The 25,918-nt window shown below is 37.0% G+C and overlaps 1 protein-coding gene across 2 annotated transcripts in view; it reads right to left on the bottom strand.

Moving 5' to 3' along the window:
- The window catches only part of MYSM1 (Myb like, SWIRM and MPN domains 1), a 38,345-nt gene extending 15,553 nt beyond the window's left edge, over positions 1–22,792 (bottom strand). The window contains exons 1-10 of one of the 2 annotated variants that reach the window (XM_028106834.2): positions 22,710–22,792; positions 17,931–18,006; positions 16,339–16,409; positions 14,583–14,660; positions 14,467–14,490; positions 13,299–13,377; positions 9,978–10,076; positions 6,863–7,629; positions 2,554–2,684; positions 1,337–1,440 (exon numbers count right to left, since the gene is read on the bottom strand). In XM_028106834.2, coding sequence (XP_027962635.2) covers positions 1,337–1,440; positions 2,554–2,684; positions 6,863–7,629; positions 9,978–10,076; positions 13,299–13,377; positions 14,467–14,490; positions 14,583–14,660; positions 16,339–16,409; positions 17,931–18,006; positions 22,710–22,792 — 1,512 coding nt within the window. The remainder of the gene's footprint in view (positions 1–1,336; positions 1,441–2,553; positions 2,685–6,862; positions 7,630–9,977; positions 10,077–13,298; positions 13,378–14,466; positions 14,491–14,582; positions 14,661–16,338; positions 16,410–17,930; positions 18,007–22,709) is intronic. The other variant, XM_028106835.2, reaches the window with a different exon arrangement.
- Positions 22,793–25,918: the final 3,126 nt, after the last annotated feature.

Here is a 25,918-nt window from a genome sequence, read left to right as displayed (position 1 = left end):
ATTTCTTCATTAAAATATAATCTCTGATCAGAAATGCCTGACTAAATTTTATTTTATTAATTTATCTTTAATGGCACTCTGCTCAAAAATAAATCAGTAATGATTTCCTGAATTTTACTTGGATTTCTTCTTGAAGTTTAATTTCTCTTCACCTTTACGAGTTAAACACTAGGACAAAAGATATTTTTAAGACCAAAAGAACCACCAAGAAAATGACTTCCCTTTCAACCACTTGTGGTAGAAAACTTGCAAGAACCCACAGCAAAAGGTAGGTTATTGAAAACTAGAAGCAAATTAATTATTTCTCAGCCTTAGAAAGGGAAAGACTACCTAGTGGATACAATTAATAAAAAAGTACAAAGTCAGTTGAATTACTAATACCCAGTTTTGTAAACCTCAATACTGAAGCCTTTAAAATGCACTGGCTCAGAAGCCAGCATATAAAAAGCACCCTTTCCAGCAACTATATCTAAAAACATCCTTTTTTACTACAGTAAATCTAGGTAGAAATGGTTTATGGCCTAAATACTCTGAGAAAAATACCCACTCTATTATCGGCACTTTTCTTCATTTGCTTCACCTATTACCAATTTAACCTCTTTTATTAGTAAAACCAACAAGAACCCAATATGACTCTGCCTTTTAGAGGACTTGTAGGATTACCCATTTTTAAAATAAGACTCAGGTGGGGCGCCTGGGTGGCTCAGTTGTTAAGCATTTGCCTTCTGCTCAGGTCATGATCCCAGAGTTCTGGGATCGAACCCCGCGTCGGGCTCCGGGCTCCGCGGGAAGCCTGCTTCTCTCTCTCCCACTCCCCCTGCTTGTGTTCCCTCTCTCGCTGTGTCTCTCTCTGCCAAGTAAATAAAATCTTTAAAAAAAATAAAATAACTCATGAATTGTTGTAAAACTCACTAACCTCAAGAATTAACAAAGGTTACAATAGTCTGGATAGCTATTCCAAAAAGCTGACTCTCAAAGGTAAGACTTTTAAACAAACAAAGTAACCGAGGAGGAAAAAAAGAGTTTAACTGTATGGTTGTAAAAGACACACTAGATACAGAAACCAGACCAGCAGTCTAAGACCACGCTAGCAAAGCACAATGCTTCTATGTCAAGTCGGCCAGTGACCTGTGAGGTTTTTTTGGTTTTTGACTTTTAAAACTAATGTGGAACTGAATGGGAACCAGGAAAGTGAAGGGCTAAGGTGAAATACAAGAGAAAACACGTTAGTCCACTAAATGTCCACTTGTTAAGCAGCTGGCGAGAAGGAAGCACACCTCACTTAACAGGGCAAGGAGCACTTTGGAGCGCTGTGTTGGCGAGGGCGGCTGCTTACCGCAGACTGCAGGCGCCGTGCAAGCCGGTATGCTTCCCCTGTAGCTTTTCGGTCTCTGACTCGTCCTTTGTCAACTGGTTGTGGCCTGTTGTACACAGCCTGTTCTATTGGAATTCAGGAAAAACAAAACATTCTATTACTTTCTGAAACTCATTTCTTAACTAGGAAGACACATCTACACTGACTGTAAGTTGTAATAAGCCAATGTCTAAGTTCTGTTACACCTAAGCACCTATCTTACTCTACAATCACTTGGAAGTTCTCACGTAAAAGACCCTTAAGGAAATCCCAGTAAAATGGGGTATTCGTGAGATGGGTAATTTAATTTCTAATTAAATGAATGCTAAGGCCACTTTGCTGAATTCAAAGATCTAATACTGAAAACATGATTTTTCTTTTGTGGTTGAGTAAGCTGTGACACCCTAGCTTTCTTGACCAGTCAGTCCCATATACAGTGCTTGGGGAAACAAAGACACTGAAATGAAGGACAGACCACAGGGCAGCCTATGAATTCTCTCTCTCTATGAAATAATCTCTGAAAGGAAACTTCCTGGTTAGCTGTCTTCTCATACACATACAATATAGAATATACTCCTCTGAAACCATGGGTTACAAAGTTCTAATTACCTTATCACTTTGCAACTATTGTTATTATCTTTCTTCAAAACGTTTGTGTCACGTTAATTCAATAGAAGTGAAGAATACATTTATCATCATGCATATTCATTGACTTTAAATTTGAGAAAAACTAGGGTGAAAGAAACTTTCTTCCATGAAAAATATTTTGGCACTTTTATTACATTTAAGTGTAGGGGCTCATAAATTATTTCCTTTATTTAAACACTGCCAGACAGTATTTCTAGCATTAATACAGATTTTGCAAATTAAATGGGCTATTACGAGATTTTTCTTAAAATGACTTTACTTTTACTTGACAAAGAGCAGCACTGTTAAATTATTTCTACTACTTAGACTGAATATTTTTTCCGTTCATACCAATTTTCACTGTAGGTTACAGGAAAATATAGTTTAATCAACAGAAATCTGTTTTTTAAAAAAAACAAACCTCAATAATACATTTATTTCATTATGTCACAGCATCTTCCTGAGTTCTCTATCTATACTAAAATCTGCTTGAATTCTAACCATCGAAGTTAATGGGTGGTCTAAAGATAAAAAATGTTGAGTAAAAGATGTTGTTGGGTTTTTATTTTTACCACATCCAAAATTGATTGCTCCTATCAACTCGAGGTATGTATGAATCCGTCCAATACAATTAACATCCCCACAGTTCTTCAGGCCAGGACGTACTGAGGTCTTATTTAAGTATTTCGGTTTGCATATCTCCCTAATTAAGAGATGGAAGTACAGTTATTTTGGATAAATAAAAACATGAAAAAAAAGATTTCTGGGGAAAACTTTTAATATTTGAAATATCTTAAAAATTTACCCCCCTCAATCTGTAAATGTGTAGTAAAAACAATGCTAATACATAAAACCCAAATTTTAAATATCTTTAAATGATACAATAACTTCTGAGTATAATGTGATTGTTACTACGTATTATTTCTTTCCCATATGAAATGTAATAGATTCCAGTTATTCCAGGATTTTAAGGTTAGAAGCTTTGTCTACAGATCCAAATTCAAGCCTCAAACTTTGAATAAAAAGGGCACTCTGATAATATATCTAAAGTATTTAGTATTAGGCTTTTCTTATTTTTTTAATATATTACTTAGGTTCATCTACTTTTATTTTGCTGGACAGTATCTTTTAATTATAAGCTACCTTACAAATGCTTAAAAGTTTATTGGTTTTTAAACATCAGAACAATAAATATCAAGTGCTTACTCTCACAGAAATAGATATTACAGGGGATTTCAAAGGAATCAAGAAATGTCCAAAGACTATGAAAAAATTAAAAGGTTTACACAATAAAACATATATTTACCGAATATACTTATTGTGCCACAGTAGATATAGGTTAAGAGTAATGGAGAACTTACTAATAGTAGCAAACAATTACTGAACACTTATGCCAGTACTAATAGTTATATAACCTTAGTCCCCATAACTCTACAAAGTAGCTTTTATTATTCTTACTTTAGAGATGAGGAAACAAGTCACGGGGATTAAAGTACTTATTTATGGAAGTTAAAGTCAAGATTTACACACGGACGTTATAAACCAAGTATTCATATATATCATATAACAGCATTTAATCTTTATTTTACAAACATTTATTTTGCATCCTACACACCAGGCACTGTTTTAGGCACTAAGGATCCAGAGATAAATATAAAGTTCCTGACCTTACATGCTGATAGAATACATATAATGAATAATATATGTTATATATACATAAAATAAGTAATATATATTATAATGGCAGGTAGCAACAAGTGCTAGGAAGAAAAAGTAAGAATAGGGGAGAGAGTGAGAGAACTAGGTGCAGACTATTTTAGACAGGGTATTCAGCAGGGAAGGCCTGTCTAAGCAGAAACCAAATTTAAAAACATTAATTCTACATTCAGGGAAGGCAAAAAGTAACTCGTGATGTTGGAGGGGCACCTGGGTGGCTCAGTCGGTTAAGCATCTGACTCTTGGTTTCCGCTCAGGTCACCAAGATCTCAAGGTTGTGAGACTGAGTCTCACACTGGCCGGTGCTCAGAGGGGGGTCAGCTTGGGATTCTCTCCCTCTGCCTCTGCCCCTGCCCCTTCCCCCACTCTCATGCACTCTCTAAAATAAATAAATATAATCTAAGGGGGAAAAAAACAGAAATTCCACTGAAAAGTTGAGGTTTCAGTGTTTTTTCACTTCAACTTCAGTGTGAAGGAAACAAACCGCACAAATGAAGCCAGAGAACAGGAATAAGCACAGTGTAACCAGCTACCAAAAATTTACAGGAATCTAAAAACTGTACTGATTTAATTAAAGATCACCCAAATCAAAAGTCTTTAAACAGAGCTCAGCACTAGCATGATGCTGAACAAATGGAAAGGCCTCTAGGGGCACCTGGGTGGCTCAGTCAGTTAGGCATCTGCCTTCAGCTCACGACCCTAGGGTCCTGGGATGAAGCCCCACGTTGGACCCCCCACTCAGCAGGGAGTCTTGCTTCTCCCTCTGTCCTCTGCCTCTCCCTTCACTTGTGTGCGCACTCTCTAAGTAAATAAAATCTTAAAAAAAAACGGTAAGGCCTCTAAAGATACCTATGCATGTTTCATTTGCACCATCTTTTCCCCTTAACAAATAGAGTGCCTCTGTATTTGCTTAGAACAAGCACTGCCCTAAGCACTAGGGGTGTAACAATGAATAAAACAGACAAAAATCTGCCCATGTGAAGCCTGTATTATCATGGGGAAGGAGGAGTGAGGAAGGAGACAATACACAAATAAGAACAGTATTTTCAGTAGTAATAAGTTCTATGAAGATTAATTAAATACAGAGTAAGAGAGTAGGAGGCAAAGATGTGAGCTATTTTAGATAGGGCGGTCAGTGAAATCCTCTAATTTCCCTGGAGCAGACCTGAAGGAGAGGACGAAGCACAGTTCATCAAGATCTGGGGGGCAGAGCGGGGGGAGCATCCAAGGCAGAGTGAAAAGTCTGGGTGAAGGACCTGAGATGAAGTGTGAAAATAAGGAGTCAAGACTGCAAGACCCTGAAACCACCTTCCCCTAATGTGACCTGGAACAAGTTCCTTTTCCTCTCTGAACCTCATTTTTCTCATCTGTAAGAGGAGGACAAGGTTGTCAAGAGGACTGGAGATGATTTAAATACATTTAAATACATTTGGTAGGCACTCAATAATAGTATTGGTTCCTAACCTAATAAAACATACCCCTAAACAGGGAGTCAGCTGCATGTGTTTTTATGGAAAGGATCTTTTAGCTACAAACAAATCTAGCAGGTCTTTTTTATTTTAAAACTTTACTCTTCTACTCTTTTTTTTTTTTTTAACACCACCTCCAGTCCCCTCTTCTATTTCTGAAGAGAACAGTTTTTGAGTTCCTGTTCAAAACATTTCTTTCTGCTTTCATACTGTTTTGCTAAATCACTATATTGAAACAACATTTAACTGGTTTTATGAACTAAGGCAAATGTCATTAGGAAACTACTGCCATATAATTTATATCATCAATATAAGTTATTCTGCCTTATTGAGAATCCAAAATTCAAATAAGTGAAATTAATTAAAGCACCAATAGGTCACTCATTGATGATTCACATAGATAAAAATTTTTGAGATATTATTTTGTAGTCCTTCAATTTTGGATATTCATCCTTTTATTTCCAAAAACAAAATTAGATACCCATAGAGATCTAATTTGATTGCTCTTTTTCAATAGTGTGAAATAATGGAGAGAGTGATGGACAGAATCGAGACCTCCACCTAGGTCCTTCTGTCAGTAGCTGGTTGTGTAATTAAAGGCAGGCCCCTAAACCTCTCCTGACCGTAGAATCTATCAAACACAGAAAATACCACCTGCCTATTTTATAGGACTGTTGTGAGGAATCAAACAACATAGAAAAGCTTTCCATAAACTGTAAAGCACTATGCAACTATCAGTTGTTCCTTATAATTCTTCTTTCATTTGATATCACCCTTACCCAGAAATTCTACTTTTAGCCGTCTCAATCATCAGTCAAGAACAAGAACAAAAGTCCTTCATTTAGAATAGAGCTATCTTTAAAAGCCAAATTAATATTGTGTGGGCAATGAAGGTTACTGCTGTAATAAGCCTGGTTATTTGTTTTGCTTTGGCAATCTTCTTAAGTTACAGCAACAGTCCTCTGTAAAGATGGGCCTACACAATTCAGTATCTCCTGAAGCAGTAACAACAATTATGAATGTTTGATAATGTCTTAATTAAACTGTTATGAAAAATTCAAATTATCTGCAGAGCACTTAGGCTAATAAGGTGGGAAGTTCTTTGGTTTGTGCCCTATCCAATGCTAAATAATTCAAATTTCGACAATTTACAGGATAAACTTCACATATCAGAAAATTCCTGCATCCTGAAGCTGGATGAAGGGATTATTAACACAGTTATAAGATCAAAGCTGAAAGAAAGCTTTTATGGCAATTTAGAATGGTTTCTGTAATTTAGCTACATTTAATGACAGAAAATACCTTCTGTCACCAAAATTTTTTTATACTTACAAGTACATGATAAACTAGGAAAGACATTCTCACCCTTTTCCAGTACAGTAGTGTTTTCTCTATCTTCCTAACACTGTCCTAAGAAACTTATTCTTAAAGCAAATTATCCTTTTAATCCAGGACCAAATACTCCTAATGAATAGACAGATGGGCTGAGATAGCTAGAGAGAACAATATTTACCAAAGCTTCCAAAGAAAATTTCACTGTGAGAAATTTTAAGTCTTGCCTATTAAAATATGTTCGTATATTCAAGCTCTCTGCATCACTAGCAATGTAAAACACTAAATTCTGCATAGGCCTAATTAAAATACTCTAGAGCATCATAAGTTTTACAACAGTATCTAAAATATAATTCTTCCTTACCACTGATCCAAAATGTAATTCCTAATTTTCAAATAGCGTTCTGGTGTTTTAGCTTGGCGCCCCTCAAAAAACTCAGGAATTGCTTGTTTTTCTTCTTCTTGAATGTTATTTCTATCTATTTCTACTTCTTGTTCTGGTGGCTTCAGCTCTTCTTCCTCATGGCTCTCCTCCATTTGACAGGAAGAATGAAAAAGCATTTCAGTATCACTCAAGTCTTTGTGAACTTCACAAGGCTCTGGAGAAGGCAATGGCCTGGCAGCATCTATTATTCCATTTCCATCATGTTTTTCAGAGTTTTTCATCAGTTTATTACATTTCTGATCATTTAACTCAACTGATTTTTTGTCACTAATGCTCTGTTTTTCAGTCCAAAATTTACTTCCTGAGCTTGAAAGTGCTTCCATCTCTCCCTGCTTTATATTCTGAAAATACTCCTTGGAAGATTGAGATACAGAATCTTCCTGGTTGAAAGCAATAAATTCCCCTTGACTGGTTTCATGACTTTTACTATTAGGAATGTTTAGTAAGTCATCATTGCTAGGATTCTTTTGGGGAGCTTGAGAAGTCAAGTCATCTGCCTCATCTGTGATGTCTACTTCTTCATCATCAGATAACTTTTCAATTTTTATAGCATTCAAGTTGGGATCAGCACGTCCCCTTAAACCTGATGGCGTCCATGCCTTTGTGCCCTCATCTTCATTTTTAATCTGAAGGTCACTGCTGCTCTTCTGATTTGGTGTTTCCTTCTCTGGACCATCTAACTTTACCTTATCAAAAATCAAGATAAAATCCCCATATTAACATTTAAAAATTTAACCACTGGCACACATAATAAATACTGTATTATTAAACTGAGTACACATCAATGGTATATTATACCTTTATTGTGCTTCTCTTCTAAGGATTTACAACTGCATTTTAAATGTAAAATGTCATCATTTCAAATTTCTATCACTATATTTGACTCATTCATGGTATTAATCAAATAATCATGACCTATGACCTTGTACAACTATTTGTTTTTCAGTATTAAGTTTAAAACAGGACTGTCTCAGATCAACCACAGAGAATGAACCAACAACTGTCATACTAAGGTATTAAGATATTAAAATATTTTTAATGGCTAATTCCTTAGAATGTCAGATACCTCAGCTGATTATTTTTTATAATGCTAAACAGCCTATTATTTAAAGGAATCTATGTCACGTATCTTTATTTAGTAAATTAAATTCATTTTTCATTTAAATACAGATATAATAGAAACAAACTATTTTTCAAAGGTTCATTTAATGTAGCTCCAATATTATACAGCTTATAATTTAAGGCATGAAATTATCTTCCATAGGTACTATTATAGGCATAAATATCAGCACCCTAACAACGTGCATTTTCAAACTCCATTCTAGTCATGGAGAAGAAAATGACTATCAATGAATATAAATGATTTGAAATAAAATCTTCACATACACGGTTTTTGAAAAATTTTGTACATGACTGGCATACCCAAGGGATGACAGCTCCTAAAAAGAGCTTACTTAATGGATCCCGTATCACAACAGAATCCTAGGATCTAGTATTTGAAGTTAATTGGCTTATTATGTAGATACGAGAAAAGGTAGCAGGAGAGAAAAGGAGATTTGGACATATGACCTGGAATAATAGCCTTTAACAACCTTGCTATTTACTTGAAGTCTCTTGTTTTTACCTTAAAAATTCAGGTAAGATTTCATATTATATTTCATATGAATGTCTCTTTTAACATCATGATGTATCCTTTCACCCCAAGTCTTTGAGTAAAACTGACACCCCAAGATGTTCTGCATGTTCCAGTCTGAGAAGCATGGGGACAGTAATAACCAAGTTAAGCTTTATTCTCGTCCAGAATACCTTAATCTTGCCAGGCTGCCTTGGAAATGCATTTGCTTGGTTAAAGAAGGAGCAGATGACTGACGTATAATGAATCCATTCCATTCTTTACTTCCTATGCTCAAATGACACTAAGTTCTATAAATCTTGTATGCAGGATAAACCCCATTATTTGCATTAAAAGGAAATAGCATATTTCACTTAAGACCCTGTCAAATTCTACATAATTATGTTCCCAGAACTCTAGCAGAGAACATATTAAAAATTACTAAATATCAAAACTACATGGTTGAACACAGTAAAGATTACTTAAAGATTAAAGAACTAGACCATAACTATGCTTTTCTGAACACTGCAACTTACTGAAGTTCCTCATAAAAATTATAAAAGTTTCATTGTTATTAAACAGATTTTAGCATCATGTTAGCATTTATGGTCCCTAAGCTCTAATCATTCCTAAAAGCTACAATGCAAATCTTCGGACAGAAGTTCTGAGGCTACTATGATGTTCCGGGTGCCTGCAGGAGGAGGCCCAGCAGAGAAGTAGGCTGGAGCCACAGACCGTGGAGTCCTGAGAGTGTAGTGGAAGCTGCCGCCATGAGAATGGAGCAGGAACAAAACAGTCAGAGCAGGAGCCAGTCCAAGCTTTTGGAACATCCAGTGTCAATTCTGCTAGGAGCTCTAAACCCCCAAGTAAAATCCATAAACTTCCCCAGCCTCTCTTGCAGCCAGGACAGAGGTAAGCTCTGTGCCCAACATGGGGATTGAACTCATGACCGCGAGATCAGGAGTAGCATGCTGTGCCGACTGAGCCAGTCAGGCACTCTAACAATGTGCATTTTCAAACACCATTCTAGAGCTCGTGGGCTTGTTTTTCTGGACTGGGTCTTGCACTCACATATTGAAAAGACTGGTTTTTAAGTCAAACTCTTCTCAGAATTTACAAATAGGCATCTTGCTAATAAAAGGAACAGTAATAAAAACAAAAAAAGCTACAATGCAAATCTTTAAAAAGAAAAGATATTTTCCAGGAAAACAATGACCTCTAATCACAATACTCAAAACACTTAAGCTATGCTTTGAGATTTTTGAGGATAAACATGTGTTGAGTACTTTATGAATATAAAATACTTTCACTACAAAAACTTTGAACATTGACATTAATGCCCAAATTAAAGCATGATTTTTGCTTCCTAATTTTATTTATTGCAAATATTACTACTAACTAGGATATTTATATCCTGCTTACCTTATTTTTAAAGTACTGCCTGGCATAACTCTTAACTTGTAAAACAGTGCGACTTCCAATTAGCTTTGCAATTTTAGTCCACCTTCGGCCAAATTTAGCCTAGTTATCAATATGGAAAAGAAATTGATTTTGATTAACTTACTTGTTAATATTCCAAGCAACTGCACATTAAAAAAAAAACCTAAAAGAACAACCCATCTTTATTTATTTTCTAAAGTACACAATGAAGCCACATATATAAGCTAAGACTCTTAAAAGCAAAGCCCATACTCTTTTGGAATCTCGACTTCTGAAAACTGACGAAAATGATTTAGAAATTAGTTTTCTTTTTACAGCTATCTAAATGAAGATCCACAACTTTTATGGATTCCTAACCGTATGTATTCATATTGCACATTATGATGTTCCAAATCTAAAAAAACAAGTGCCTGAAAAAGAGGCAGGTTCTATTTTCCATTTATAGAATCAACTGATTACATTCTGACACTAATTTCAAAATATCTTTTTTTACCCAGATTCCATCTGGCACAATATCCATTACCTGTCCCATAGCAGATACTTTTACTCCCTACACAGGTATCACAGAAAACCAACTTTGAAGAACGAATGAATCACAAATGAAGCAACCTGCAACCAACACCTTCCTATACTGCTGTACTGTTAATGGCTTATGCCCGCTAATGACAAAAGCTGTGGTGGGGAAAAAACTGAAACCCTAAGGGAGCTCTGGTGTTTTCTGAAGTACAGAAAGGAATGCACTATAATTTTAAAGCTAAAGGGAATTTTTAGGTATCAAGTCTATTATTTGATACATAAATCTTCACCATATCTCCACAACTCAGGGAAGCTGATCCCCGGGCCAGATTTACAGGACTGGTTATGACATTTACAGGTTACAGTGGCAAATCATCTTCAAAACCTGACGCAAATGATAGATTAATTAGATACTTATTTGAGATTTATGAGAATATCTGACATGAGGACAATTTCTTAAAACTGAAAGCATTCTAGGAAAATTCTTAGTAAATATAAATTAAGATTGTTATTAACTAACACCTAGCTAAGATCAACTTACTGAACAATTATATTTATTGTGGGATGAAGGCAAATGAGTAACTTCATAGGATGGAGCACTTTTGGACACATCAAAAATCTGGACAGAGTACAACCAGTTGGGATTGTAGGAGCTTGAGCATTATGAAAACTGGAGAGGGTACACTAACAAGAGCGAAGAAAACACTCACCAATTTCAAAATAGAGCAAAGAGACAACTCTATGCCCAAAAGGGAAGGAAAAAATTTCCTTCATCATTCAGTACCAGATAATTCCCTTCTCTAAAGCCTGAGAGAATTCAGTGTATAAGTAAAATATATCAATAAGTTAAAAAGGCTGGGAATACACATATGATCCCACTGATATGAGGAATTCTTCATCTCAGGAAACAAACTGAGGGTTGCTGGAGTGGTGGGGGGTGGGAGGGATGGGGTGGCTGGGTGACAGACATTGGGGAGGGTATGTGCTATGGTGAGCGCTGTGAATTGTGTTAAGACTGTGGAATCACAGACCTGTACCTCTGAAACAAATAATACATTATATGTTAAAAAAAAAAAAAAAAAGAAGATAGTAGGAAGGGAAAAATGAAGGGGGGGAATCAGAGGGGGAGACGAACCATGAGAGACTATGGACTCAGAAACAAACTGAGGGTTCTAGAGGGGAGGGGGGTGGGGGCATGGGTTAGCCCGGTGATGGGTATTAAAAGAGGGCATGTATTGAATGGAGCACTGGGTGTTATAGGCAAACAATGAATCATGGAACACTACATCAAAAACTAATGATGTAATGTATGGTGATTAACATAATAAAATAAAAAAATTAAAAAAAAAAAGGCTGGGAATACAACCAACAGTTCCATCTAGTTTTGTGGGAAAACATTCTAGGTTTAAAATTTCTGTTTATGTATATAGATACCTACATCTGTATATAAATAAATACATATTGGCATATACAGGGACAAATATGTCTGGAAGGACACGCAGAGAACAGATAACAATGGTTACCTGAGGCAAAGAGAACTGAAGGCACAGACCGGAATGATAGGGAGACTTAACACTTATAACTTTAAACACTCTTTGAAGTTTGAGCCATGCAGACGTGGCCCCATCTTTATAAGTGTCAACAATAACCTAAAAATTCACAACCCACTTTTGTGTGTGTGTATACAAACACACACACACACACACACACACACACACACACACACACGCACAGCCTTTGGTAAAGGGCAAAACACCAAAGTAGTAAGCAATCTTTAATAAGTGACTGGTTAATTAAAGTTAGGTTATAAAAATGACAATCATGCAACAGAATGAAATACCAATATAAAAAACATCAACAGTACAGGAGAAAAACCTGAGGAGGAGATAAAACTTTCAAGATAGTTTATTTATATAAAGACATCACAGAATATATAGATGTCATGGCGATATCTATAAAAATACAAATACATTTTATTTCCCATCATCTGTAAGAAATGTTAACAATGACATTTCAATTTACATTCATAAAGCCCACATAAATATTATATAAATATCCTATATGTAATATATAAATTATATGTAATTTCAAAATTAGTGTAATACTGGGTAACATGTACCTTACAGGAAAAGATATAACCTACTCCTAATAATTAGAAAAAAAAATTCTGAATATTTTCTTAAAAGTTTCTTCATATTAATAGAATTTTCAGAATTACAAATGGGCGTACCTTTTTTTTTCTATTATGTAACTTATTGATATTTAAATAGATCTCAGTGAAACATTCATGCAAAAGAAATGTTTCTGGTTTTCAACTATATCCACTAAAAAAATATTCAGACTGTGTGCACAATGCCAAATACCTGAATAAAAAAGAACTCAGCTGATTATGCAGACAGTTCCAAATATCAAGGGTTTTTGTTGTTGTTGTTGTTGTTGTTTTGGGTTTTTTTTTCCAAGAGAAAACATCACATAACTAAGTAATTTTGCTTTTTAATCCAGGAGTTGATGTATACAGACAGAGCTTAATATCTTGGGTTTTATTATTACCAAAAAAAGGGGGGGGATGAAAATTATCTAAAATATTGATCCAAATGTATTTTAATCTTTTAGTAACTTAGATATGAGTTAAAAGGAATTCTCTTGTACTACAAACATCATCACTACAGAAAAACTAAAGATGTGATCATTAAAAGAAATTTCTGGTCTCCACAAATTAACCTTATAATTCTAACAATACTGGCTTCTAGAATTATTTTACTATAAATTAAAAATTGCTCTATTTACCAGCCCTTGTTCAAACAGCTCTTTTTCTTCTATCTTCCACTTTACTGAGTAACTGGCTGGTTTTGTAGGAGAGTGTGCCCTGAGGGGAAAAAAAGGAATTGCAAAAAAAAAGTCTGAAATGGAACATTCCGTATTTATGCAGCTAAAGGTTATAGATAGCCATAGGCTAAATTCAATACTGTGAGTCTAAGAGTTAAAAAAGAAGAAAAGTCTGCAGCCTCTACCTGGGGGACAGATTTACCCTGTCTTGTATACTTCTCTAGCTCAGGATGATAGGAGCCCCAAAAGACATAATCCTTGGGTCTGAGTGAAGATGACACTAAAAGACATCAAAGGAAGTCAATGCGATAACAAACAAACAGGCTTCCTTAGACTGGACACGACGTGGCAGATGTTAATACATTTCCAAATCCTGAAAGGCATGTTAAGTGTTTAAGTTGGCTCCAGAAATATTATCTTTTTGATTCTTCTTTATAATCTATGTAAATACCAAGCCAAAAAAGAAGTAAAGAAACTATGGCATTATGTTTATTACTTTTGAAATGCAGTCCTTATGAAATTAAAATAGTGATGAAGCTCATTAATTTAATTCAAGCAAACCATTAATCTTCTCATTAACTTGTTTGTTATTTATTCAGCAAAATGCAAAAGCCAAAGTCTGCCCACTGCTCAAACCCTTGGCAATGGTAAATCTGTAAGTCTACCCTTTGAGGGATCATAAACATGAAAGTTTATAAACACTAAATAACATCAAATTTTCTTCAATTATAGGGAAAGGATATTTATAAAATAGTTAATACTTGATTTCGCTAGATAATTTTTGAAAGCCACAAATTCAAATTAGTTTGAAATGAGTGAAAATTAACTGACAATGTAATAGAAATCAAGCCAATTCCTGATATATTAGATAGCAGTTTTAAAAAATTTCCCCACAAATCCTTAGGAAGCCATCTTTTCCATAATCCGGTGGAATAGCTTATATAGGACCATAAAAGAAATTCTGACATATAAATAATGTCATAAAATTATCTTGTGGCATTCCAACAACTGTATAAGAAATTTTGATTTTATATTTTTGTACAACCCAAGGTCAAGAGTTTTTCCACAGGCCAACTATAATTTTTTAATTCTCCTATAATTTTAAAATATAAAACATATAAGTACATACATGATTTTTGCTGTTTTCTGTAGACTGCACCACATGAAAAAGAAAATAAGGAAGCTTGTGAACAAGTTTTTAAAAATATAGTTCAGACTTTTAAAAGTATTAAAAACTGATTTTACCTCTTCATGTATTTTTTATCATCTTCCTTTTGATCAAGCCAGAATTTTTCTGGAAGTGATTTTTTAGATAAGTAATACCTGTGTAATTATTAAAGAAACTTTTAAAATAATAATAAAATCCTATCATTTTTATGTCACTTACATTAAGTAGGCACTCACATCCATGAAAATCAAACTTGAATCCTAGCTAAACTAATTCTTCTTAAAACCTTTTCCAGATCTGCAAAAATTACGATAAAAATATTTATACCTCACATGGCTGTTATATGGATTAAATATTACAGGTGAAATCACATGAACATGGCACCTGCACAAAATGTGTGCTACATAAATGTTAGCTTTTCCTATATTCCCTACTAGAAGAGGTTAAAAGAAATAGTCTGTGTTTTATTTAAATCATTTTCCCTAAAACATGGGGAATGTAATAGATGAATTTGGCTGTCCAGGATGAACTGGGGAGTATGTTTTCCTAGTTCTAAAAGTAATAGAAAGAGTTCAGGGTGTTCCCTACATTAAGACAAATAACTCAGGTTGAATCTACCACGCAGCTTCCCTCTGCAACTTCTTAAAACTAGCCTACTGCAGCACTCTTTAATTAGTCTGACATGTTCTTCCCTTAACAAATATTGACTATATATTGTGTATGTCAGCTAATATGCTAGGTACGAGGAGCTGAGGACAAAGATATAAGAAAAGATCCCTGTCCTCTAAGAGCTCACAAAGCTCTTACTTCATTATTTCTGCTTCTAAATCTGGAAGTGAACCCGTTACTACTTAAGTAGTAGTTCATTAGTTGAGACTTGCACTGTTCAATGTATTCACCAATACCACATGTAAACAAAGAATGTAAAATACCTCAATAATGTCTATCGATTAAATGTTGAAATATTATTTTAAATATACTGGGTTAAATAAAATCTTATTAAAATTAATTCCACCTGTTTTAAATGTGGCTACCAGAAAATTTTAAATGATTTATGAGCCTTGCACTATTTTTCTACTGAAAAGCAGGCTATAGCTGTATGTCTGCGGAAAGAGAGTAAGAAAGCCTTTAAAAAGAGTTAACCTATGACAATTAAAGGTACATAGACACTCTGAAATCAACATAGCAATAACTGGGAATAAAGGGACCAGAGAAATTCTGGCTTAAAAAGGAGGTAGAGAGCCATAAAATACAGATGAGATCTAAAATAAACCACTATTTATTAGACTATTATTAATAATCTTTAAAAAAATCATAAAATCAGAAATCATTTTGTTCAATCCTTTCATTTTATATACAAGAAAATGGAATCCCAAAGAAGTTAAGTTGCCATCATCAAACAGATGAAAGAAACAAGGACAAGAAGCTAGTGACTAAACTGTGGATAAATTGCGTCCCTGGGTAAATTAACCATCTCTGGGATTTAGCTTCTATAACTGTAGATGGAGGCTCAGACTACATGATCTTGGATATGGACTAAAGGTTCTCACTGATTCAAAACATTCTATAATTTCTACTCAACATTCAGACAGTATAGAGGTGGTTGAAAAAAGAAACTCAAATGTATTGAGTCAGATCTTAAGACTGTGCAGTAAAACAGAAACAGAGGAATAAAATGCTACTTTTTTCATAGGTAGCTAACACATTATGTAATTGCAGTCTGGGGCCAAATAAGGTCCATCTAGTAATAACACTGATCTCTTTTCTAAGTCTTGCACTTCATAGATTTTTCACCCTGAAATCTTTACTTTCCTCATAATCATTAAAGGATACTCTTCTTCCAACAACATCTTCTCAATGACAGCTCTGTTCTCTTCACTGATGGTGCTATCCAGAGTCCAAGGCTATTAAAAAAGAATATATTTTTCTTTTTATTTCCTGCTTTTTGAAATTATCTTCTATGTTTTATCAAGTGAAATACATGATACAATGATTATGAATAATAAAGCTACCATTTACTATGCCCAGACATATCTGATTCCCAGGATAACACTGTGAGACAGGGGTTATTACTTCACCGATACTGCCATAGCACCGCAAGTGTTTCAAGGGGAGGAGGAGAGACTTGACACACAAGACCGCTGGATTTCAAGGCTCAGGCTTCTACCCACGATAAAGTCATAATGGCTGGCATGTATGAGACCTATCAGAGAGCAAGCATGTTGCTAGATATTTCACCTATTTCCAAAACTCACCACACTTCTCTTTTCCTTTAAGCCACAATCTCTCCTTAAATGATCATACTCATTTTCAACTCTCAAAACTTAAACATTTTCAGCTCAGGTCTCTTCTCTAAGCTCTATCTAGACTGTTACATCCAATTGCCCACTCCCCCATGTCCACTTGGATATCCAGTAGGCTTCTCAAAGTTAACATATTCAAAACTCACTAACACGTACCTTCATCTGTTTCTCCCTGTGCTTCCACCTTTGTAAATAGCATTATGAGTCACCTAGTTATTCCACCTAGAAACCTAGGAATCATCTGGATTCCTCCCTTTTTTCTTAATCCTATATCCAATCTACCAAGCAATTCTACATCCAAAATATAATTAAAATCTATCCATCTCTGCCACAATCTCAGGCCAATCTACCACCAACTCTTGCTTAGATTACCACAAATGTTTCCTAACTGGACTCTTTGATTCTGCTCTTGCTTCATACAAGCATGACAGAGCTCTGGTCTGCCTCTCCAACCCTGTCACAGCTGCCACTCCCCCCTTTCCCACTATATTCTAGACACTGGCTTTCAAACACAGCCTTTGTGCTGCTATTCCTTCTGCCCAGAATGTTATTCCTCAGCTTTTCACGTATCTACTCCTCTCTATTACTTTTCAACTGAACTGTCACCTTCTATTTCTCTCAATGACAACTTTATCTAACATAGGTTCCCCACCCTCTTACTCTCAGCCAGCATCTTGGGTTCTTCATGGTCTATACTTAATTTGTCTGACTCCCTTTTAACATATAAGCAACTTGAGAGCAAGACTATGTCTGTCTCGATTGTAGCTGTATCCCTCAAAACTGGGTCCAGCATCTGATGCACAGTAAGAATTCAATAAATAACCGCTAAATGGAAGAAATGGACCCTGCAATGATCCCCGTCTTTTAGATGAAGAAACAAAGGTTCACAAATCTGGTAAGTCGTAGAGCAAGGATTTGTACCTAAATCTAGCTGGCTCCAAAGCCGTTTCCCAACAGACCACTTCAAAGTCAAAAGAAATAAGAATAAGTTTCTTTTAAAGTAAGAAAACTGTTTCCAGTATATTACCTCTGTAACTGCTGAGAACTAGCACCAAGTAAAAAAGAGGTACTCCAGGCAATGAGTAAGAGCTTATGCACCTGATATTTTCATAAAATACTTACAATAAGACCATTCTCACTTCTCCACGATGAATCAAGATAGTGATCTTGTAAAACAGATGCTGTATTTTCATCACTTCTGTAATAATCAAGAAAATGGGTAAAAAGTGACATTATACTAATTAATAAATATCATTCACACAACACAGGAACTGGCAGGGTATGGATGTTAAGCAAATGTTTCATCTCCTTCTTCCCTTAACAGACTTAACATTACGGAAATGCCTACTCTATTTCTTTAACCTATGGAATATAGACTAGCTTTAAGCCACCCTTTTTAGCTCACCCCATCTCAACTGCAACCAGCCAGTCTGTTCACTTCTTTCGTTCCCCAAGAATAAACAACTTCATGAGGAAAAAAGTACCCCAAAGTAGCAACCACACATGCTCTAAAGCCATGAACCAACACTTCAGAGTTTAATGAGCATACATACGTATATAAGAATTCCACTTTACAATCAATTCTTTTAGTTATATCTAAAGCATAAAAGCCATCAATAACAGCACTGCCCTCAAAATGAAAAAAAAAATAGATCGAAGAGTCAAAATAGAAAATACTCGACAGTAAAGTAAAAAGAAAATCTGATGTTTTAATAACAATTTGTATAATAAAAAAATTAACTTGGGTTATTTGGGGCCTTTTCTACGTCCATGGGGGATTAAACTTTGTTAATTCTCACTCTTTTCACTGAACTAATAAAAACTCTCTAAAGTCACGTTGCTCTTTATGTGACTAAATTACTTCATTTGATGTTCACTACTCACATAAAAAAGCTGAATAGTTAAGTTTTGGAAGGCCGAATTAATGATATAGTTAAATTCAATATTTGCTTTTTTATGTCTTGAAGTTATAAAGTTTCCTAGAAAATTACTGACTTTTCCCAGACCTAGTCTAGTGGTAAGAATTTTGTACCTCTTAGACTGCAAAAAGGTTTATACTTTTGAATCTTCAATTAGTTCCACAGTGGTTATAATAAATTGTGGACTATCTACAATAAACTAAAAGCAGTAATTTCCCTCAGCTGCTGATGGCAAAAAGGTTTTATAATTCAGGTGTTAACTCTGATTTGGAAGAGGCTGCCAGGAATGCTAAATAAAGGATTGAGACTTGTATCGACAGAGGGAAACCTTTGCTTATGGAGAGGTCGGCCAAGGGTGCAGGAGGGGGGACTAGTATCACTTCAGGTGTTTTTTGTTTTAAGATTTTATTTATTTACTTGAATGGGGGCGGGAACACAGAGGGAGAGGAGGGAGAGGCTGACTCCCCGCTGAACAGAGAGCTGGACATGGGTCTTGATTCCAGGACCCCAAGATCATGACCTAAGCAGAAGGCAGACACTTAACTGACTGAGCCACCTGGGCGCCTCTCACTTCAGGTTTAATGTCTTTTTATAGTGTTCCTCAATAAGGATTAGCAACTTCCACACCTCTGGTGTATGCATCTGGACACCTACCTGAATCTCCACAGGTAGCATAAATTAACATGTTTAAACCTTAGCTGAGAAATTCCTCTCAAATCAAATCTGCTACTCTTCCATTGTTCCCTATCTCAGACAAAGGATATGCATCCCCCTAGCTGCCCAAGCCAGAAATCTGAGGCTGCCCTTATTTTCCTCACAATGTACATTCAATTGGTTGCCAATTCTGTGGCTTCCTCACTTTTCAAATCCAGTCCTTCCACTATATCCATGCTGACCTCTGAAGTCCTGTAGTTTCAGAGCCACTTTTCCAAGATAAAGCTAACATGCCATCCACTTTCCCTTCTTTATCTTTTTCCACTTACCCCCATCTGGCCCATTGTAAATTTTACTGTGTCTTACCCAATAAGAATGTTAGTTCTATGAGAGCAAGGAGTTAGTTTGATAACTGCTATATACCCAGGCCTTGGCATAGAAAAGGTGCTCATCAGCATTTGTTTAATGATTAAATGAACAAGGTAGGTGGGGCATGGATCATCCAGGTCTGTAGGAAGAATGAGGATTTTCTCATAAAGCAAATCGGGGATTGAAGGGAATAACATGATGAGATTTGGATGTAAGAAAGGCTGGTCTAACTTCAGTAAAGAACAGAAGGGAGCCAAAGAGATAGGAGCAGTTAAGAGGAAGTGATTATATAAATACTAGAGAGGTGACAGTAACTTAGACCCAGGGAACAAGCAGTGTGAAAAGGTAGAAGTGAACACATTTGAGAGGATACGTAGAATCAATTGACCTTTAGCAACTTATAGAAGGGGTAGAAGGAGAGAGGTAAGGAAAAGGGATAAAGTCTCTATCTGTGCCTTGAGTTACAGGGCGGATGGTGCCATCTATTGAACTAGGGAACTTGAAGGCAGATGGCAGGTGTGGTGGGAAGTTTATAAGCTGAGACTGAGGTGCTTGTGGAACATCCAAGAACAGATAGATTCAGAGAATTAGATAAATGGATCTAAAGCTCAGGAGAGAGATTTGGGTTGGTGAAAGATACGGAAAACATCAGCATGTATTAGGTGGAATTTTAGGAAACTGCCATTTTTCTTATGGTCAAAAATGGTTGAACACTGGCAAAATTGTTTATGATCCAGCCTAACAGACAGAAATTTAAAATCTTGAGAGATGGTATAACCAGGGACTGTGTGGGTAGTGAGAAGTCTTATGACAAACCCCTGGGAACACTGATTTAAAGGACAAGCAGGAGAAAAGGAAGATAAGGAGGAACGGTAGAAGTGAAAGGGAAACCAAAGTTTCAATGCCACCTTCTAACTTTGGCACCTAGAACTTAGCAAGTACTTAAAAGTGTGCTTTCAATTAATCCTCATCGTTTCCACAGATGTTATCATTAGCTCTACCTACACACACTTCAGGGGGCACCATTCACCAGAATATGTTAATGATGCTCCTTGGAGTTGGGTAAGGCAAAGGCTCTGACCGTCAGGAACCAATAACCTTTGTAATCCAGCTTGCATGAGTCTTAGATGATCATAGGTATCACCTGTAGACCTAAGGCTTGAGTACAACAGTAAGAGAAAGGGAAGAAAAAGAGAAGGCAAAAAAAAAAAAAAAAAATTAAACACGATCAGAAAAATAAAGAAGAACCTTTGGAAAAGGGGCAGAGCCAATGCTCGCAGATGATCTTCTGTGTTTCCAAGGCCAACTCACTTCTCTCTGGACTCCAGGTAAGTATCCCTGCCTACTTAACACATAGACTTATTGTGAAAAGTAAATTAAATCATGCATGTAAGAGCACTTAGTCAAGATTAACTTGGTAACTTGATCTACCAAATGTGAACAACGATTGTTAATAAAAGTTCCCTACTCATCTGTATAGCTTTGGACTGCTTTGTCTAAAGGTCTGGGAGAGAATGACTATATGAATTTAATTACTCCTCACATTTTTATAGTGCTTTAGAGCTCAGTAGAACTTTAAAAATTTTTTTTTCGATTTTATTTATTTGAGAGAGAGAGACAGATAGTGAGAGAGCACAAGTGGGGAGGAGAGGAAGAAGCAGGCTCCCCACAGAGCAGGGAGCCCGATGCGGGACTCGATCCCAGAACGCCGGGATCATGACCTGAGCCGAAGGCAGACGCTTAACCGACTGAGCCACCCAGGCGCCCGAGTTCAGTAGAACTTTAAACCCACTATCTTAATCCCTCAGGGCAGGGTGGGTACTATTCTCCATAATTTACAGAGTCCCTAACATTAGGCTGGACTGCATGAAATTGCCATTTTGTAAGTTAAAAATGGTCTAAGACTGGTAATTCCACATGGTTCATTCAACCTAACAGACTTCTAAAGAGGTTGTTCATATTTATAAGCAACATGACTGGCTAAGGTTAGAACTGAGGTCTTTTGATTCCTGACCAGTCTAGGCCTCTTCCAATTCTAAAAGGTGACTGGGAAAGCACATTTTAAAAATAGTATGTTATCAATTTCTTACTTGGAAAGCAAGCAAAGGGCTAGAATTCTCAAACTGGAGGATGCTGCTTGAAACCACACTGGCCTGTTCTGCAGGAATCTGCAGACCCCTCACTAGGTCTTCACAATAATCTCCACGAGGGTAAGATGGTGAAAAACAAAACATTTACCTAGGTCCTACTGTATGCTATAGCACATCCCATAACTACTTCATTTGATGTTCACAATAACCATGACTGTCAGTTTTCCATGAGCGGTCTGAAGCTCAGGCAAGTTACCTGTCTGATCCAAGGTCACATTGCGTTAAGTAAGGGACAAGGCCGGCCAATGCTGGAGAACCCAGAGCTGTCCAACTCTCAAGTCCTTTCCCTTTCCTTTAAGTCAAGCTGACTCTCAGGAAGTTTTTCACAACTAACCCCATGTGGAATAAGAAACCTGTCAGCAGGGATGAAACGACACGCCCAAGGTCACATGGCTGACAAGCGATGGAACAAGGATCCCTGAGCTCAGGTCCCGTTCAGAGGCCGCTCTTGTTCTAGTTACTGTCCGGAGGGGGCAAACGGAGGGGGGATACTGGGATGGAGATCATGGAAGAAAGAATCTAAATTGTTGGATAGAGTGCCATGTGCTCGGCGAAGTCGGCGCCCTCAGAACATCCCGGTAAAAGGTGAAACAGCCATCCGACACCAGCCTCGGGTACCTACGCCCCCTGGGCTCAGGAGTAGCTTACAAGCAGGATGGGCGCGGCACCTCCCCGGCCACCAGGAGACCCTGGCCCAGCGGATCGTCTTCCTCTCCCCTGTTCCTTGCTGAACCCGCAGCCTTTCCAAGGTACTCTCCTCGCACCCGCGCTCCTCCCCATCCCTGCGAGACTCGGTCTCTACGCCTCACCCTGGCTGTGCCGCGGCTGGCACCACGTCCCCTTCGATATCCACATCCGCTTCTTCAGCCGCCATGATGGGACCTAATCCCATCCGTCCTCCCGAGAGATCCCGCGAGAGGTGGAAGACTTGGGGGCGGGGTCGCATGAGTCACGGGGCGGAGTTGAAGCCTCGTCCAGCCCCTTCCGCGAGGGGGAGGCGGGGCTTTCCGAGAGAAGATCACCGCCGTCTTCTGAGGCTTGGTGCTTTGGCCTTTTGTTGGTATGTAAAGACCTTGGGAAGTTTCCCCGGCTTGGGCTTTGAAGAGATAGTTCTCTTGGACAGATTCTTGGCTCTTCACTTCTCTCATTGAGAAAATGGGGATAATGGTAAATATCTACCTGGAGTGTTGAAAAGATCAAAGCCAGACCTGCTTTGGACTGAAAGGTGGCTGATTTTCTTTTTCTCTTTTTCTTTCTTTCTTTTTTCTTTCTTTCTTTACTTCTTTCTTTCTTTCTCTCTCTTTCTTTCTTTCTTTCTTTCTTTCTTTCTTTCTTTCTTTCTTCTTTCTTTTTCTTTCTTTCTTTTTCTTTCTTTCTATTTTTCTTTGTTTCTTTCTCTCTCTCTCTCTCTCTCTCCCTTCCTTCCTTCCTTTTTTCCTCCTTCCTTCCTTCATGTTTTAAGGAAAAGGATCATTCAGCGATTATGTGAAGTACTAAACAACTTCTATTTTAAAATTCAAAAAAATTTAAGTATGTAACTTACTTTAGGAGATCTTTGCAGTTAATTAAAAATTCACTCTCATGACCTTTGATCTTTACGATAACGCAGTGAGGACTGTTATCATCAGTCACACGTTACAGATGAGGAAACTGAGGCTCAGAAAACTGAAATGACTATCAAAGGATATATAGTAGTCAAAGAACTGGGACCAGAATCCAGGTCTTTTGACCCCATACTGAGTGCTCACCCTCTACAAATCTTGTTGGCAGGATAAACACCATTTCTCTCAGAATTTATAACTTCTCAAGAAATTAGATATTGGCCTTGAGTAGCATATACTAGCATTTATTGCTCACATTATTGCAACTGTTCATTCACTTGTCTGCCTCCACCATGAGACTGAATTCTTTAAGGACAAAGGCTCTATCTGCTAGTCCTTATACTGGTCCTTATACCAGCAACATTCAGCATGGTGTCTGACACATCATAGGTGCTCAATAAATATTGAACTGATGAATGAATGAAACAATTTAAGTGTGCTCATACAGGCTTCTAACTGTCTCAGGCAGTCTTTCCAGTGTTATACCTCCTCACATCACTTTTCGCTAAATTATACAAAGAACAGAGGACAAAATGACGAAATTTAGCTGAGATATCTATACAATTTCATAGTATGTTCAGACACGTTCAGGCTGGTATGGCCGTAGACTCATAGTATGTTCAAAGGAGTTTTCAAGTGATCATAGGTTTAGATTTTTCCCACCAAAATGAACTTTCATAATTATTCCTAGTCCCTTTAAATTTAGTTATTTATAATACCTAACAAAAATTTTAATTCATGATGGTGCTCTGCTTTCCATGAACTGAAACTGAATGAATGTCAGAATAATTTTAGAGCAGAAAGGGAGGAAAATGAATTACAAACAGAGAGGACGGGTCAGGGCTAATATGATCACCTGTCATATCCTGGATATTGTATAAGGTAGAATCCCTTTTGGACCTCCCAAGAATCATGCAAACTAAGTATTATCACCCCACCCCATCCCACATTTTAGAGGTGAGGAAACCAAAATTCAGAAAGTTACAGTTAGATAGCTGAGTACTAGAGGTGGGATTCCAACCCAAGTCTTTATTCCTCTGTTCTTACTCTATTATATTTTAATTCACAACAAAAGGAATAGGGTCTTTTGCAATACTACATGAATTGGTATTTTCTCATTTGGTTTAAGAGTAAATCATAATCAGATAATTTTCTGATTTCTTTGAGGTGCTTAAATCTAGAAATGAGTAGAAAGTGTATTTTGAAGGTTGGAAACTTGGGTTTACAAATTCCTTTTCGGTCCCCCATTAATACACTTCATTTCCTTCATTGATCCTAAAACAGAATTTGCAAGAGGTGCCATACCTATAAATCCTCACAAATGTTAGAGGAACATTCAGTCAAGAAAGTGTCTGACTCACATTTTAACTGCACTGTGTATGAATCCACTGGAGAGGCAGTTTATTCATTTCATTTCTCCCTATTTCTGGTGAAAAAAGATTACTGCATTTTTATTGAAAAAGCAAAGTATAATTGCAATATTAATCCATGAAAAGCTGGCATATTAGCGTTCATGCTAATTAGCTCAGATTTCTAAAGTGCTTTAAAAGCAGGAACTGTCACACAACTGCTCACTAATGTTATTGTTACATTATGATCCAAACTGTCAGCTAAATGATTGCCAGGGATTCAAGAGTTCCCATTTTAAAAATAAAATGGCCAGTGAGCGGGGAGGAAAACCACTTTATCTATGCAGAGGTGAGATAGTAGATGAATGCAGACATAGACTTAGGGGCTACACTTGGCACGCATTGGCTATGGCTTGAATTGTTCCAGGAAAACAAGCTGCATTTTATTTTATTTTCCCTCCCCAGTTCCCTGAAATCACATAAGGTAGCTACTGAAAAAGCTGTTCTCAATATGTTGTAAGGAACGTCTGCCAATGCACTACTTACATTTTAATTACAGTAATGCTACATCCATCTGACATTATGCGGAAGGGAAAGAAAAGATGCCAACATTAATGAGCTCCTACTGTGTGCCAGGCATTTTACAGACTTTATTTCTTTACAGCCCTTTGAGGTAAGGGATTGTTATTTTCACTTACAGATGTGGTAACTGAGGTTCAGAACAGTTAAGCAATTTACCCAAGGAACTGTAGCTTATCATTGTTTTCCTTACATCGTGCTGTCTTAGCTTAGGTTCTAATAGCATCATTCAGAATTGCATTGCTTCTCAGCAACCCCCAGTGGAAGGATTATGCCTCTTTCTCAAGAGCTCCAGGAGGATGGGTGTTGGTGGCCAGGCTTGGGTCACATGCCATCCAAGAAGCCGGGTGGACTCAGTTCCACCAGCACCACGTGGAAGAAGGATGTGTGATGGCTCCCCGGAGCAAAATAAGGGTACTGTTTCCAGAGGGAGGAAGAATGGATGCTGGGTGAGGAAAACAACAGATGCCCCGCTATACTGTTCTATGT

The sequence above is a fragment of the Eumetopias jubatus genome, unplaced genomic scaffold (genome assembly GCF_037043125.1).
Source record: "Eumetopias jubatus isolate StellerSeaLion01/CBP00866 unplaced genomic scaffold, mEumJub1_p1.0 scaffold_4, whole genome shotgun sequence".
Classification (NCBI taxonomy): domain Eukaryota; kingdom Metazoa; phylum Chordata; class Mammalia; order Carnivora; family Otariidae; genus Eumetopias; species Eumetopias jubatus.
Note: the sequence above shows the minus strand (reverse complement) of the source record. Positions and strands in the feature narration are given on the sequence as shown.